Source organism: Pelodiscus sinensis, chromosome 3, assembly GCF_052426305.1.
Source record: "Pelodiscus sinensis isolate ZL-2025 chromosome 3, ASM5242630v1, whole genome shotgun sequence".
NCBI lineage: Eukaryota > Metazoa > Chordata > Testudines > Trionychidae > Pelodiscus > Pelodiscus sinensis.
In genome coordinates, this window is record NC_143054.1 from 113731343 (window position 1) to 113749783 (window position 18441).

The window sequence follows — 18441 nt, forward strand, 5'->3', positions numbered from 1 at the left end:
TAACCGTAAAACACACCTTCATCATAATCATCCAGGAACCTATCCCTGCAAACAGCCCTGTTGCCAACTCTGTACACACATCTATACCAGCGATTTCGTCACTGGACCCAAGCACATCAGCCATCAAATCAGAGGCTCATTTAACTGCACATCCACTAATATGATCTATACCATCAAATGCCAGCAGAGCCCCACTGTAGTGTATATTGGCCAAACTGGACAGTGTCTATGGGAAAGAATTAATGGACACAAATCAGATATCCAAAAAGGCAACATGCAAAAACCTGTTGGAGAACATTTTAATCTTTCTGGACACTCATTAATGGATCTCCAAGTTGCCGATTTGTTTCAGAACAATTCCACAAGCCAAATACACAGAGAAGGGCTGGAACTTAACTTCATTCACAAAGTTTAATTCTTATGCAAATGGTATGAACAGGGATATTGGATGGCTCTCGCATTATCTTCCATATCTTAATGATTTAACCAAAAAACAAACAATGAAGGTGCTAATGGTTCTTGATGTCTGTGTAGAATCTGGTGTTGGTCATCTTTCTTTCCAAGTTCAAACTAATGGCTATCAGCCTCTTGTAACTATTTAGTCTTTAAGGTGCTACTAGACTATTTGTTGTTTTTTAAGTTTTTCCTGTTAACCTTCAGAGGGAGTTAGTCTATCTACTCACTGTCTCTTTTTTTTTCTTTCTTTCTCCCCTCCATTTTTTCCTTCTTTTCCCCCCTCCTCTCCTTCCCTTATTTATTCTTGGATCTGGACTTCCAACACTTAAGTCATCTGAAGAAGTGGGTTGTGCCCACGAAAGCTCATGATACCATCTACATGTTTTGTTAGTCTTTAAGGTGCCACTAGACTATTGTTGTGTTAAGTTTTTCCTGTTATGTACTAACTCGGCTACCCCTCTGAAGCATTAAAGAGTTATTCTTTCAAGTGCACAATCGAGCGCAGTCTTTCTTTCTCAGGGTATGAAGAGGAAAAATATACATTTTGAATATAATTTTATGTAGTATTTTTATTTAAGCAATAACGATCAAGGTACAGGTCATTTCCTGAAGATTAATGATTAGCTGGAAGGAGTTGATAGCCAAACGCTGAGCCTTTGGCCATCAATCACAGCCAATAATGTATGCCCAAGAAATGCCCCATGTTGAAAGTCTCACTGCTGTCACCAGTCAAAAATGAAATTAAATATAGATGTTTTTATTTTTAAAAAAAGGCAATAGTTTTGATGGATATGAATATATTTCTAGAGAATAAATGCCCTGCTTAAAAGCAGGCAGTTTCTTAGCCCTTTCATCTTTTCAGCTAATTAATAACAAATTTAAAAAATCAACACAGAAGTGTGCAGGAGAACTGATATTTTTAGTAGTCTTCATGTATATCCATTTTAATACACAAAAAATGTTTTTTTAAATGTGGCCAACTGTAATAGCTTTTCTGGAGGTTTTATGCGGGTTGTTGACAATATTGCTTTAATATGGGGGATACTGTATCAGTCAGATGGGTACTGGCAAGACAATTTTTGGAAATACCCTCTGTGTGTGTTCTGATATTCAGTAGTTGATAACTTGCATAAAGGGTCTCAATTTCTCTCTTTGTAGTATTAGCATGAATTGCAGTACTATATATGAAGTGACTATATTATGCTCTTATGGGAAAAGGTTTTTCTTCCTATTATTTTTGGCTCTCATGTTTCTCCCTCCCTTGTTGAAATACATTTTATGAATATGAAGCAGTTTTTCCTTGATTAAAAATAATAGTTGTTCTTCAAGTGTATGTCACCGTGACTGCTACACCATAGGATGTGTGTGTGCCGGTATGCTCTTGACCAGAGGATGCAAAGGGGCATCCATGGTCTCACTCTGGTGCAGAGCAACACCTTAAATTTCTGAAAGAGATGTGAACCCGCTGCCTCCCAGTGACTTCTCAGCTGCCTGCAGCATGGCCAGCCCACAACATTTTGGCACCTGAGGCGGGGAGCTCAAAGACTGTCAAATGACGCCCCCATGCCACCTTTTCTGCCTGCCTGTTATGTCTCTTGTGCCCTCCTTCCTCCAGCACTGCACTCCTCCATCTCTGTGCATCTAGAGCAGAAAGATACCATATGCACCAGCAGCAGACACAATTTTCTACACTCTGGGTCCTAGTGGTGCCCCCCCACAGTCTGGCACCTGGGGCGGCCGCCTCAGTTCGTCTCATGGTACGGCCAGCCCTGGCCTGCAGCTTGAAATGGAGCAATTGTGTGTCTGCTGTTCTCAGCTTCCCGCTTTCCTTACACGTACAATTGATTATGAGTTTAGTTATTTTATTTTACTTTTTCTTTTAGTTCTAATAATGTTTAGATTTTAGGACCCCAGTTTTGGTCTATTAGCACTCTAGGTTATACCTTAAGTCCTGGTTGGCCTTCTCTCCAGTAAAGGGCATTCAAGCTGCCTTTACTGCCTTGGAGACATGCACATTCTGGGGAAAGTGTGAGAGCTTCATGGGGTTAAAAGCAGGTCTAGAAAAGACAGGCTAGATGAAAACCTTCTAATGGAATGCTCACAAGCCCCAGTGGAGTCCACTTCTCCCTCTGAACAGTCTCAACATCCCAGGCCCCTGGCAGGCCACTACCACTATATTTACCTCTGCCTCTGTAGGGGCAGGCTGTGACAGCTCCCTTTGGCTGCGAATTGCCATTCCTAGCCAGTGGGAGCTGTGGGAAGCACCGTGGACCAAGATACTGCTTCCCACAGCTCCCATTGGCCAGGAATGGTGATCCATGGCCAAGGGGAGCTGAAGTCACTCTTACCTGCAGAGGCACAGGTGAATATACCAGGAGCAGCCCGTTAGGGGCTAACTCTGGGGAACCACATCTGGCCTGTGTGCTGGTTTTTGTCTTCCCCAACCCAGGGTAAGTGATCTGCATAAGAAGTCACGCTCCACTTCAGCATCCTGGAACTTAGGCCAGTTTGTCAGCACTTCATTGAACCCTACAGGGCCACACTGAACAATAGGGCTGTAAAGTATTATATCAACTGACACAGCGGAGCAAGATCTCAGCCTGTACAGAGTCACAAAACAGTAGAACTGGAGCATTTCCCAGCAAATAGAAATCTCAGCAGTTTCTTCCAGGCCTCAAGACTCCCTCAACAGAAGCATCCTTCAGGAACACAAATGGGAGCTTAACAATTCTATCTTCATAATATCGGCCAGATTTGGTGTCTCCCAGAAACACACCTCTTTTCCACCACATTCAAAACAAAATGTTGCCTTTTCTGCTTCAAGGAATATGGCTGTAATTTATTGGGAAATGCTCTGGCCCCACACCTTGCTGTCTGCTTACCTACCTTTACCTCTTTTTCTCAAGAAAACTCTCATACTGCCACAAGAAAGAGCTAAGATTATTTTCATAGACATCCTAGACAAGACAGGAATGGTGCTCAAATCTCCTACAGCTCTCCTGTCACAAACTCTGGGACACTGATTCATCCCAACCACTACTTCTTGAATTCGAAACTATGGTTCTTAGTGGTTCTTAAGCATGTAGCTAATCTGTTCAGGTAAGTCCAGTCAATTCTCCTATCTAGCAGGAAACCTAGTCCTCACAAAACTTACTTTCAGAAGTAGAAATGCTTACATTTCTGGTATTCTCTTCACTCTTCTCAAACATCAGAAGTTCTGTTTGCCAAAATCTTAGATTGCCTACTGGTTGTAAAGGTTTACGGTCTGTCAGTGAGCTCAGTCGGAGACACTTAACCATCAAGAGCATCTCAGGTTTTTCCCACTCTGTTATGGCCAGATTTTTTTAAAGGGTGTAAGGAACTCAACACCTGACCCCTCCTTCAGTGGGACCTTAATTTGACTCTTAATGCCCTGAGGAAACTCCCCTTTGAACCAGTGGTCACATCTCTCTCAAAACTTCATTCCTTATATCCATCACTTTGGATAAATAATTGGGAGAGCTTTGTACCCTTAGGACAGACCCACCATTTACTACCTTCTATAAAGATAAGGTTATACTGTGTTCTCATCCTCAGTTCCTCCTTTGGGCCTCTTCAGAACATAATACAGTATTAATCAAGAAATCCATCTACCAGTGTTCAACCAAAAATCTCATGCATGCAAAGAGGTAACCATCCTGCATACACTAGATGTCAGAAGAGCCATCACCTATTAACCTGGGGAAGACTAACACCTTCAGGACCTCTCATGGATTATTTGTATAATTTGGAGTGAGGAAGAAGTCACAGCCCTATTTCCACTCAAAGACTGTCAAAGTGGGTTTCAGATTGCAGGTAATCTATTATGAATTGCTGTAATGCACTGTGACAGTTCACTTCACAAGGATTCAGTTGATATCTCTTCTTTGCTGAAAGCTTTTCCATTAGCAAAAATCTGTAGGACTACAACTTGGTCTTCCAGTCATACTTTGCCCCAGCATTATGCCATCATTCCAGATTCCAGGGATGATACCACCTCTGCTGATGCAGCCCTCTGAATCATCTTGGACTTGCCTCCTAAGTATCCACCTCCTTGTTAAGTTACTGCTTGGAAATCTTCTACATTGGAGTACCTATAGAGACATACACAAAGGAAGAAGGAGAGGTTACTTACTTTACAGTAACTTGAGTTCTTCAAGATGGTTTTTTCGTTATGGATGCTCCATTTCCTTCCCTGTTTCCAATTCCATGCGGAGGTTCTGCTTTACAGTTAAGACTTGTGTGTCATTATTTTGGAAGCATGAGCTGCTGCACACACTGCTTTGCTTTTTCCAGTTAACAATACATCTTGTGGTGGACTAGCCATCACGTCAAAACAGCTAGAAAAACTCAAGTTACTGTAAGGTAAGTAACTTCTTATTCTTAAGTGACATAGATTTATTTAGCATTTATAGAAGAGGTAGTTTTTATCAATTCTTGAAAAATGTGCTTTTTAGAAGGAGAAAGATTACCTTTTTGTAGACATGATTAAGTGTTTTGTAATAGTAGTAGTCTTTATTTACTTGGCTCTCACCATGAAGAATAGCAAACGTATTCATAATCTCACTACATCAAAAATATGCCAATACATATAATATAAGTATCATTCCATACTACAGTTACATGCAAAAATATCTAATGTGATATGAAGTTAGCACAACTGCAAAATCAGAAAACAATGCTAAGGTTCTAGTATCCACTTTAACTCAGTCACATTTCACATCCTCTGTATTTTATGGAATACATTTTACAACATAAATCAAGAAAAGACGGTACTATATATGTGCAAATTGGCTCAGTTAATGTGGCACGTGTCTCTTGACTGGGGCTTTTTAAATTTCAACCTTAATTATTTTTTTTTTTGCATCTAATTTTTCCAGTTTCTTTTAAAAGATAAAATTTATCTGCACTAAAAATGCATTAGATCAGGATGTTGTGATTTAGACAAGAGTAGGGAGCATTGCATTGTGGCAGGGAGGAATTATAGCATGTATATGTCCAGTGCAGCATATTCCTCTGACACATTGGCACTACGCTTCTGAACACTATTTTGGGAAGCAGGATGAACACCTGTACAGTCAAGACTCCATTCTTTATCACCCACTTGTGTAAGCAGAGTTCTGGCATACCAGTATAATAGGCCTTCTTTTTATCCTTATTCTGTTGTGCTGATGTATATCATCTGGTCAGATGTTGAAGTTTCCTAATAAGACTTTCAAGTTCAAAGTTAAAGGAGTGGTAAATTCCCACCTGTGGAGCTACTGTTTATTTGAAGACAGTATGTTATTTGGCTGGGCTAGAAATACAGATGCATATTGATTACAGTTTATCTTCATAATAACAAAGGTAAACTTTGATTAGATTAGAACTTGCAGAATATTGCAGTATACAGGCAGTCCCCGGGTTACGTACAAGATAGGGACTGTAGGTTTGTACTTAAGTTGAATTTGTACTTAAGTCGGAACTGGCGTCCAGATTCAGCCGCTGCTGAAACTGACCAGCGGCTGACTACAGGAAGCCCGAGGCAGAGTTTCTCTGCCCCGGGCTTCCTGGAATCAGCCGCTGATCAGTTTCAGCAGCGGCTGAATCTGGACGCCTGGGACAGAGCAGCTGGGGCGCTGCTGGGTAGGTCCCCGCAGCGTCGCACCTCGGCGCTACGGGGACCAACCCGGCAGCGCCCCAGCTGCTCTACCACAGGTGTCCGCGAGAAAAGCCTGGTCTGCTGGGGGGGGCGCACTAGCTGCGCCCCCCGCCCCCTAGCAGACCATGGAGACGCGGGCGGCGAGACCGAGACGCGCCGCGGTGCCGCCGCCCGGGTCCTCCACGTCTCCCTGGTCTGCTGGGACCCCCTCCCCCCCCAGCAGACCAGGGAGATGCAGAGGAGCTTTTCTCACCCCGGAGGACGCGGGCGGTGGGACCGCGGCGTGTCTGGGCGGTCCCGCCGCCCGCATCCTCCGGGGCGAGAAAAGCCCCTTCGTAAGTACGGATCCGATATAAGTCGGATCCGCGTAACTCGGGGACTGCCTGTACATTAAAAAATTTAAACACAATTTATAATCATGAAGTCTGTGATTTGTTTCACATGCCACTGATGTCAAGACAGAATTTTTATTTATAATTATTTTTAGGATTTTAGTTTGTTCTTCAATGTGAAGTATTTGCAGCCTTTATGAAGCCAGTACCTGTATCTGCAGGCATGAGTTGGGTGCTGTGAAGTCACAAAAGAGACTGAACTTCACTAAGCTGTGTTGGAATCTTACTTTGTAGATTCCCACTGAGCAGGTTCCTAAAAGTTTTTGGCTCCCAGTTGTGAATGACCTTTTAAAATTATTTATTTATTTGTAAAGCAAATGAAGGCATCCATTCTCTGTGAAAAGACTGTGCTTGTATTGATTCTCAGTTTTCAAATATTATTTATTCAGTCAGTAACTAATAAAACCAATGTAGTTAGAATTATTTTGTTCTTTATTTTTGCAATGGGCAAAGTACAGTTTTATGCTTACTCAAAAATAGTAAGAGGGCTATTACTCAAACTTTTAGCAAAAAAAAAATCCTATTGGCAGAAATTAACATTGGAAATTTCAGTGTAAAAGAATTAATGTTTCAGTTACCAGTAAAATCAGAGGTTTATACTGGAGACTTTTTTTGAAAATCTTAATTGTAACTGTGACTATTAGGGGTCACCGTAAAAAAAGAATGAATATTTTGTTAGCCAAGGAAATAAACTTTTCCTATTTGCAGTGTGAAATAATTGCACATAAACACAATTTTCCTGGCAATCCTCTTCAGTATATTATATTAAATGACATACATATGTAATTCTGGCACCCCCATGATTAGTAAAATAGAATATTTTTGGTTGGTTGCTTTCACTGTTTCTTAGCTATTGGATCAGTCAGCGGCATCCCTCTCTTGCTTACTACAGCCTTGTCTTCAACATTCAGATTGTCTCTTGCTTCAGAGATATCTGATAGCAGCCAATTGTCTTGATTTATTAACCAAAAAGTCTTCCTAGAGAAGGCAGAAAATGTCCCAGTTAGTAATAACCAAACTGCCCAGCCATTTTGAAACCAGTTTGTTCAGCCAGTAAAGATATAGACTCCTCTGAAGACAAGACTACCAATCAGTGTCTTCTTCTCTCCATCGAACACCAAAATCGGGCCGTTGTATAAAATCCAAGAGTGGAACAGTGCCCAGTCTTACCAGGACACTTCCCACTCTCTCTGCTTGGACTCAAGTTTCTAGAGAGGATGAGATGTTCAGGCAGAACCCACTGTCTCTGTGGGTAGGTCTTTATGATGGGGCAGTAACAAGACTCTTCCACCCTAGATTGGAGTGGCTTGAGAAATCCAATTCTGTCACATTTTATTTTATAAATAATAGCCATACTGCTATTTAATATCCCTTCACCTAACACTTTGATTTCAGCTATGGATTGTGCACACAAAAATCACTGAAACTTCCATTACTATCAAGGTATTGCCTGGACAAAGAACATCTGTCACAAGACCTCTTATTCAAGCAAGGATGAAAGATTATGGGCTGAGTTATTGGTTTAATTGGATTTCTCCCACCTCTTCATTCTAGCTGTCAATTTGGTTTCTCTTTTATTCTCATCCTTTCTTTCTTAGCAGCCAAAGCAGTTTAATAACTGATGGTCAATCACACTCCTCCAAAAAATAATGCTATTTGTACTGTGCAAGCCAGATAAAAGGGGTCATAGTATAATTATTACAATGTCTGTGCTCTCCTAGAAACAGATTAAAGTGCTGATCTGTTCTCCCTGCACCTTCCCAAGAATTCATGTGCTAACATAGGCGGAGAAAAGCTTTCTGAATTTTGATCTCCTGAGTTGTGAAGGCACAAAGAATGTGGGTTTAAGAGTGAAATGTGGAGGCTTTGCTAGAAAGAAAGTTGATGCTCAGGTCGTTCACGGCAAGCAGAGTAAGTAATTGGCTTTGGCATTGTTTTGCTCTGTGGAGATTTTAATTAAGTTTTTGTATATGCTGCTTAATAAGCATTTGTCCACAAGTTGTACATTGTGATACCTATCTATTAGATAGAAGAATTAATTCTCATGATTGTTTTGTTTAAATAGCAACAAATATGGTACTAGGTGTTAGTGGTGTTACCGGTAAGCCGTTGGCCTGAGGGATCCTGTTTAAGCAGCTAACCGGTTAACTGTAAGGTTTGACTTGTTAACTGAGTAAATGGGATTTTACATCCCTACTAGGTGTTTTATCAGAATTTATGGTGGTCCTTGATCGGAAGAGCACCCAGTCTCTGTGTTGGGATATCACGGTGTGTGAGAATAGTTAGAAGTGGAAGGACAAATATGACATAAATAAGATCCTGGGTTTGCATAGGTTTGCTGTGTGTGAATGCTGGACATGTCTATATTGCAAATAAAATCCTGTGGATGGTTCATGCCAGCGGACTTGGATTCATTAGGCTCAGGTTAGGGGTTAGTTTATTTGCAAGTAGATATTCAGGTTTGAGCTGGAGCCCAGGTGGTAGGAGTCTGCAAAGGAGATAGGATCCTGCAGCCAAAACCTGAATGTCTACACCATAATTAAACAGCCCTTTAGCCTGAGCCCCACAAGCCTGAGTTAAGGGAAGGTTACATGATTTGATTTAATTTATAACAAAGTCTGCTTAGGTGTGGTTTGTTATGTGCATTATTTTGTTTATTATACCACCTCTGACAAAGTTGCTGGTATATGTTTATAGTAGGCATGTAAGTGACTAGTTGACTAGTGACTCGATTAGTTGCTTCCTTCCCCCTTGCTGCCTCTAATCAGAGAGGCAGCAAGGGGGAGAGTAGGAGCTCATGTTGGGGAGGAGCTGGCTTAAAAGCTGGTTCTCCCAGCACTATATATGTGGGTGGAGCGAGGAGCGGGGCTCTTGCTACATTTCAGAAGCAGAAGTGCTGCGTGGAGCCACGAGGCTAGTGGAGGACTGCTTGAGTCCCATGCTTCCTGCACACTTTGCTTTTGAAATGTACAAGAGTCCCACAGGGCTCTTGAACATTTCAAAGATGGAGGCACCCTTATTGACTAATCGAGTAGGAAATTCCATTGACTATTCAATTAGTTGATTCATCTAAATTTAACTTCCCTAGTTTATATATTGTTGCCTGAAGCTCTGCTTTTCAAAAGATGTATCTTGGGACGGGGAGGGAGACTGAAAAAAATGGGAGCATTTAAGCATTTCCCTTTATATCAGAAACAAGAAAAAAAAAAGCCAGAGGTGCCGCATGTGCCAATTCAGCCTTGAAAGTGTTAGCAACGGCATCACAAACATTAGAACTTGTTACCCTTGAACCTCTTTAATCCGGCAACCCTGGGAAACAGTATGCCAGTTTAAGGAAGTTTGCAGATCATGGAAAGCCACTGGGGCGGGGTCTGGGAGGAAGGAAGGGAGAGTGCATGTTAGGTATGGGAGTACACGTGGTTCCGCTCTCCTGCTACTATGGGAATAGTGGAGAAAAGCCTCTGGTGAACCCCTTTGGTGCGTTGCTGTTCCCCCATTTGGGGTCAGGAGATGAAAGCAGTACTCAGAGCTACTTCCTCCTCCCTCCTGCCAGGGTCTGAACCATGGATGTTCTAGAAGTAGGGACACCTGGAGTAGAGAAGTTCAAGTGCACTTAATTTCATTGTATAAAATGGCATTACTCTTTTGAAGTGCATCTTAGAATTGTGTTTTTTCATAATTCTACTTGATCAGCTAATCAGAACAATTCCTGCAATAGATTAGCCTTGTGCCTGGTCAGAAAGGATGTTTCCTATAAAACTTGCTGATTTTATTTATTTATTTTGAGACTAAAGTTACAGAATTGTGATAGTTACAACCAGTGGTTTTTTTGTGATGGTACCGGCACCTCCAGACGCAATACTAGCACCTCCAGTCAGAGCTCAACAACTTTTCCCCTCAAGTACAAGAACCCTTTTTTTTAAAACAAAAAAAGCACTGTTTACAACAGAATATACATTAGTAAATTGTGATAGCTGATCTCCTCAAAAATTCTTGTTGAAAAAAAAAAAGTATCCATTTGAAGAGTTATTTGCCAAATATCTTGGGTATAAAAGTGATATTTGCAAATGGATCTGAGCACCTCTATTAATTGCACATTAAAAAGATTGGTAATATTGAGACAGGTTTGTAGGTTAGGACTCCTCCTCTATTTAGGTTACCGTGTGACTATAACCTTGCTTGGTTGTGTATGATTTCATCTTCTGACTCTCATATCTGCTTTGCTTGGTTCTTCTAACAGATGCCGCCTCAGTATGGTCAGCAAGGCATAAGTGGCTATTGCCAACAAGGCCAACAGCCATATTACAACCAGCAGCCACAACCTCAGCATTTGCCACCCCAGGCCCAGTATCTGTCACAGGCCCAACAGAGGTACCAGACTCAGCAGGTAAGCAGAGTCATCCACTGCTCATAACTATGATATTGCTCTAATTTAAAAAAAACAGCATTTAGAAGATGGAAGATTTAAAAAACAAACAAACCCCTATCCTCCCATTAACTGTAAACTCAAAACCAGGCTGCAGTGTGCATGGAAAGTGTTGGTGTAGACTGGTATGCCTGTTTGAATCTTTGCTTGCTATTTGTCTGAATTTAGAATCAAGCCAGTTTTGTTTCCTTTCAACTATCCCCCCTTTTATAAAAATAAATAATATACTTCACTGATTTATGTAAGGGTGGGGCATGGATGTCCACATGTCTTGTTTGAAAGTTCTTTGTAAGATGCTCTGTTCATGCTCCACCTATTGATGCAATCACTGTTGGTTTTAACTGAAGAATAGATGGAGCCACTTCTTTGGGGGAGCTAGTGGGAAAGAAAATACATTTCAAATAGCACTTCACATTCCTCATTCCGCACGTCCCTTTAGTGGTGCTAAATAAACCGATTTCCATGCCAGTTACTGGTTTCTATTTACACTCGCCCATGGCACCCATAGGAAATGTTTATTTTCATCGAAGCTGCTACAAACACAGCAGCATTTATTGGCTCAATATTTTTTTAGAAAAGATAGTCTTGTTTTAAAATAAGGTCAGGAGCAATAAAGGGTGGCTTAATATGCTAGAACTTGAGGAATGCCTATGTGAAGCATCCTGGGCTGAAGAGACCTTGAGTGCCCTGAGTTTCCGTAGCTGTACTTGTAGACTTCAGTTCCAAATATAGTCCTAGCAGTGTTAACCACCGGGGGAACTGCCTGCCTGAGAGAGGAAGGAAGACTTGAGGAAAATGAAACCAAAATATATCCTGTATCCTCAGGGATCTAACTAAATTGAGCTGCTAAAGACTAGGTGCCACTGGAAGAACTGTGCAGCATCATCACTCTCTGCAGTTCACTGGTGAATGATCCCTGAGGCACAGTTACTTAGCATACCAGGATAATACTGGTGCAGGGGAGAAACATTTGCTGTTGATAAAAATACACTGTAAAACAAACTAACAAAAGAAACCATATGTAGCTCTACTGTTGTTGTCCTCTATACTCGGGATTTTAAAGTAAGGCAAAAATATTGTCCTGTTTTATTAAAACAGAATATTAAAACAAATTTAATTGGAAATAAATTAATTTTAATGAAAACAATGCATCGTTTATGAAATATATTTCTTTGACATACCAGTTGTGTAGTTGTAAGCAGCTGCAATCCTGCATCATTAAGGTTACTTTAAACATGTAACTGTGATTTCAAATATGAAATTGTAGTTCTGTCTTTCAAATTTAATTTTCCTGTTTCTCTCTATTTTCACTGACATAAAATACATGATTTTGGAACCTGGAAGAGGTAGGAGGGGGCTTTTGAATCTGTTAAGTCAGTTAGTAAGTAGAGTCGTAGTAATATCGCTCATGGTGTTGTGTGGTTTGAAGTTAATAAGAGCACTGCCAGTAAAGGCCCATAGCTCTGCATGTCCATGTATTTCCAAGCCAACTGACAGAATAAATCAGTTTGCAGCTGCTGGACACCTGATTCTGTGTTGAATTGTTACCACTTGATTATGTAACTTTTGATAATCCCTGGCACTCTGTACCGTGCTGTGTAATTTTGAGCATTGTTTTTATATACCTCAGCAAAGTAAGGAGACTACACAGAAGAATAGAGGCTAGGACTACACTATAAGGTTTTTTTGTTCATTTGTTTGTTGTTTTTTTGTTTTGTTTTTTGGAAAAAGTTAGCAAATTGCACTCCACAATTTGTGTAGCTTTTTCTGATCACTTTTCCAGAAGAGGCTTTTCTGCCATTTAGCCAAGTCTAGACTGGGTCAAATGGTGGAAAAGCCTTCTCTTTCGGCAGAGCCCTTAGCCCTCATAGAATGAGGAATACAGGGATCCCCGACAGAGTGCGTTTGCTCTTCTGCAAAATAAAAGCGGAAGAGCAAACGCGTTCTTTGGACACGGTGGAGTTTTTCCAGGAGGACCTCTGGTATCCCGGAAAAACCTCTCAGTGTAGACGTACCCAGAGAGAAAAGGCACTTAAACTGGAATTATGCCTCTGTGGATGACAGGGCTTCTGGTTTGAGGCTCTTGGCCTAAAAAATGCTTACTTTCATGTGGATATTCACCTGTCCCATTGAAGGCTTCTCAGATTCCTGGTAGGACAAGTGCACCACCAGCAGAGTGCTTCTTTTGAGACTTACTACAGCACTCCATGTTTTATCAGTGGTTTTATCTATGTTGTCTTTCCATAACTGGATAGCTGACTCCTAATGGTCATATCCATCAAGGAGCTTCAGTTGGCAGGCACGTCTATTCATATTCTGTGTGTTGTCTTCCTTGGGAATCTGTGTAATCAAACAAAAGTCCACTGTGACTCCCACAAAGACCATAGACTTTATAAGAGCAATCCAAGACTAGACTGCAGCAAAGTCTTACTTCTCTCTGTAAAGATTCCAGGCCACAAACAACTTGGTAAGAAAAGTCAACCTTAAACCTTGGACCACAGTCCAGGTGTGTCTTTTCCTACCAGGTCTCGTGGTCTATTGTACTTATGGTACACCATTTTCCAGATTCCACTTCTGTTGTGTAAAAGCCTGACTTCTGTCTGCTTACCCTTTATATGGAGACATGGTGACTGTCAGGATAGCAATTCCCACCAAGGTCACAGCTTTTTCCTGTTTGGATCTTCATGGAACAAGTCTACGTGGATGTTCCTTTCCTTACACCCACTCCTGACTTGATCATTGTCACTGACACATCCCTCTTACGATGGGGGACTCGCATCTACAATGTGCCATACAGGGCATTTGGACTTCTAAAGGCCAGGATGCCCACCCGGAAAAATAAAAAAGCAAATTGAAAGAACCAGACGAATACCTAGAAACCATCTACTTCAAGACAGATCCAAGAAAACCAACAATAGAACACCACTTGTCATCACTTACAGCCCCCAACTTAAACCTGTCCAACACATTATCAATAAACGACAGCCTATACTGGAACAGGATACTAAACTCCAAGAGGATCTAGGAGACAGACCCATAGTCTCCTATAGACAACCACCTAACCTCAAGATGATTCTTACCAACAACCACAGGACATACCACACTAATACCAACCCTGGCACATTCCCTTGCAACAAACCCCGTTGCCAGCTTTGTCCACATATTCACTCTGCTGATACCATTATTGGACCTAACCAAGTGAGTTATAAGATCAAGAACACATATTCCTGCGCATCCAGAAATATAATTTATGCTATCATGTGCCGAAAGTGTCCGTCTGCTATGTACGTTGGACAAACGTCTCAAATCTTTGCCAAAGGATCAATGCCCACAAAACAGATATTAGACAGTATCACAAAGAAAAAACAGTTTCTTGCCATTTCAACCAGAAAGGACATTGTCTCAACGACTTAATTTCGGGCATCCTGCTTCAAAAGCCTTTTAAGACTGCACTTGAAAGAGAATCCTCTGAACTGTCATTCATGCTAAAACTCGACACTTTACACCTGAGTCTGAATAAAGGATCTAATTATCTTACCCATTACAAAGATAGCTTCTCCAATTATCACCTCTAATATAATTAACTCACCGACATTTACCTTCCCCCCCCAATTCCTCTTCTGTTCTGAAATTTGCTTTGTCCTTTTCATATGTGTTCATTTTTTTAATTGTATCCTTTGGTATATATGGTTGTGACAATTTTCTTCCACTATTTGATCTGAGGAAGTGGATCTGGCCCACGAAAGCTCATCACCTAATAAACCATCTTGTTAGTCTTTAAAGTGCTACATAGTCCTGTTTTTTGTTTCGGAATACATATCAGCCTTCTAGAACTGAGAGCAGTATGTTAGCCTGCTATACATTCCTTCCACTCATTTGGTCCTGCTGTTCCCAGATAATGTCAGGCAATATGTCTATTTGCTACATAAACAGAGTTGAGCAACATCCTTTCCTTTTTCTTTTTCTTTTTCTTTTTCTTTTTCTTTTTCTTTTTCTTTTTCTTTTTAATGTATGAGTAGTTCTCAGCAACTTACCAATTGAATATACAGAACTCTGTGGTGAACAATCTGAACAGGCACTTCTGTACAGACCACAAATGTGAGAGACACAATCCCATCCTGAATGGGATCTTCACCAAGAACAGAATGCCTTCCTGGGACCAGTTCATCACCCAGACAAACAAGGAATTGTCCTTGTATTGCTGAGAGTCAGTAATGCCCTTTTGTTGTTTTGGACAGACCAAATCAGGTTTGCTTCTCCTTCCATCCCACTGATACTATGAAATATTTGCTACAGCAGAGATCAGGTCAATCTCATCATGTGCAGCTGGCTGAGACAGTTTTGGTTTTCGGACTTTCTGCATATCAACCTGGCTCCCATGAACCTCTGACCCTCTCCACATCTATTCACTCAAGAGATTGGCCATTTATGACCTGATATTTGGATGGGGGTTCATGTTCAGAAGCCGTTCTCTCTATTGTCAGTCAGAGCAGAAGGGACTCGACAAGAAAATGTCTGGCCACATGGTGACATTCTTCATGGAGCTGCAACAAAACCAGTTATTCCTAGAGTCTGTTCTAGACTATTTTAAAAAAATGTAGTCCTATGGCACCTTAGGGTATGTCTACACACTTGCACACTCTTTCGAGAGAGAAGAAGTGTTTTGTTTTAACTGAATTTTATTGTAGCTAACAGGTTCATTTATATTGGATATTGCCAGTTGGCACATGGAAGGCCTATTTTTACCTTCAGTATGTTTTAAAAAGGGGGTAGGGGGAAGAGGGAGGGGAATACACTAAACCAATATAACTGTTATTCTTGGCTGTGTTTTTCATTTTGAAATGGCATAAAAGTGAATAGCTACTGAGCTGTTTTTGCAGCATGAAATCATTTGCAATGAATAAAAGTGATATTTTGCTCAAGAATGCCATGTAATTAACAGAGATTGGCAGGGGGAGGAGAAGCAGGAGCTGGTGCTGGGGGAGCTGGCTTAAAAGCTGGTTCCCCCCAGCACGGTCTCTGCTGGGATAGGGGAGGTAGAGGTATAGCAGGAAACGGTGCAGGCAGGGACTGAAGCAGTCTCCGCTCAAGCTGCTTCTGCTGCTTTTCTGCTTTGAAATGTAGAAGAATCCCAGTGGGGCTCTTGTACATTTTAAAAGCTGAGGCATCACAGGGAGCACAGGGCCAGAGGGAGTCCCCATTTATAGACTAATCGAATAGTTGATGCAAACTCCATTGACTATTCGATTAGTTAATCTAAATTTAACATCTCTACTAGCAATTAAACCTTATTTTGTTAAGGTAGTGAGATGTATAGTTCTGATTACTATGGTTTACATTTAACTTTTTCAACAGACTTCATTATATATATATTCTTCTTTATGTAGTACGTGTCTATTGAAAAGATCACGTCTTTGAGGTTTAGACCAATATTGTTATGAATTAGCGGATATTATCATTTGATAGAGGGAAATGGATCCTTGAATCAATGATAGATTCACCCTTATTTCAGTTAAAACAACAGTTTTATTGTATATTTGTTGGTATATCTGATGCCACATTTTGGCATAGAATACTAGAACTGGAAGGGACCTCAAGAGGTCATCAAGTTCAGTCCCCTGCCCTTTCAGATTTTTGTGTATGAATTTCTAAATCGAATAGTAGTAAATTTATCCTTTTTCTCCCACTGACTCTTAATATTGAAAAGAAAAAAGTGGAAAATGTACATTATTCTTGTGAGGCGCTTTAGACAAAGTAAATCATAAGGTGGACTGTGTAGCTTGCATTTTGCACATGTGACTATTATGATTCAAAGTTCTTAAGGTGATAATCAGGTTTTACATTAGTCTGTATTTTAAAAAAGGAAGAAATTACAAAATCTAACCGCATAATTTTTTTCATACACATTTTTAAATTTAAACAAAAATTGTTTTTTTCTACACATTTTAAATACTCTTTTATGATGTTTTTCCAATCCAAATTTTCAGCATTGACCTCATGCATGAGAACCCAAATAGTCTAATTTTCAGATTTGTGTAATATATTGAAAAAGGGCACTCATTTATTCTTAAAATCTGTGCAAATTGGGCACAAAGAATATTGCCCATGTTGCCCACAATGCTATAGTAGAAAGGTTTTGTTGCCATGAATTGCATTACTCAGAAGTGTCAAAGCACTGATTGAATTATGTAACTCATCCCAAATAAGTAAAGATAAAATATTTATACACTTCATCATAATTGTTTTTTTTAAAAGAAAATCCTCATTTTTTTAATTTACCCAGAGTTAGCACATAAGTTTCTAGTCTTTTGTACTGGAGTTGTGCAGTTTTGGTTGAGATTTTTTTTTCTATACTGTGGGCTTTACATGTACTATGTGGCTTGAAATCATCATAAAATCAGTTTAAACCATTGCCCTTTTCACTCTGAATGTATGTGTGTAAAATCATCAGCTACAATGTGTATGATTTTATTTGATATTTGGTGTGGTGTTAACCACAAAACCTTCATGGCTTTGCTTGCATGTTGAGTGCAGGTATTTAGAACAACCACAATGCCTGAAGTGTAGTACTGCTGTTATGAAATGTTGAGGTTATACTTAAAATAGATTTTGTTAAAAAAAAAATCCTACAAAACATATGTTTGTTTAATTTTAGTGTAGGGACATTCAGATAATAATTCTTTTAAGGCAGTGGTTCTCAAACTTTTTGGCCTGTGGCCCACCTGGTTCAATGGAAACCTTTCTGTGGACCACCAGTTGCTAATGGATATTCACTGTTATGCCTGAGTCATTTTGCTAGTGCTGCAGCTAGGGAGAACAGTTTAATTTAGCCAGTAAGAAAGGAAATATTAAATTATTAAACAGATTAAGTGATTAACTTTCTCATGTTAGTTTATCAAATTTCATTTTAGATAAAGTAAAATATTAATTTATGTCCAATACAAAAGATTTCAATGTTTTCTTTATTTATGGCAAGGCTAGGGAACCCCTCTAAATGTATACACTTAGGCTATGACTACGCTACAAGGCTTTTGTGCAAAATCTGTCATTTTTGTGCAAAAACAGGTGGAACGTCCACACCTCAAGTGCATTTTTGCGCGAAAAAAAAAATACAGTAAATCGACAGGACAGAGGGCTTTTTGCCGGTAGAGTTATTCCTCTCCCTACAAGGAATAACTCCTTTTTGCATTACAGCTCTTGCGGAAAAAGGCATGTGTGGATGCTCCACAGAGGTTTCTTGTGCAAAAAGAGCCTATCAGAAAAAGCACAGGTGCTCTGATGGCCATTCTGTTAATGGCCATCAGAACTTTCTTGTGCAAAAGCGTCCGTGCCATGTGCTTTTGATGTGTGGATGTGCTTTTGTGGAAGAAGTTTTTGCGGAATATATCTTCCGCAAAAAGCTTCGTGCGCAAAAGCTCTGCAGTGTAGACAAAGCCTTATATAACTGAAGTTCAGGACTTCCCATGGGCTGGATTTACTCTTTTGGAGTTAGTGGATTTTGTCGGAAT

At 40.3% G+C, this 18441-nt stretch overlaps 1 protein-coding gene across 17 annotated transcripts in view; it reads left to right on the top strand.

Moving 5' to 3' along the window:
* Positions 1-18441, top strand: part of ARID1B (AT-rich interaction domain 1B) — a 451067-nt gene that overhangs the window by 96175 nt on the left and 336451 nt on the right. For 16 of the 17 annotated variants that reach the window (XM_075924502.2, XM_075924499.2, XM_075924501.2 and 13 more), the window contains exon 3: positions 10748-10894. The exons of the other annotated variant lie outside the window; for it this stretch is intronic. In XM_075924502.2, coding sequence (XP_075780617.2) covers positions 10748-10894 — 147 coding nt within the window. The remainder of the gene's footprint in view (positions 1-10747; positions 10895-18441) is intronic. 17 annotated transcript variants of the gene reach the window in all.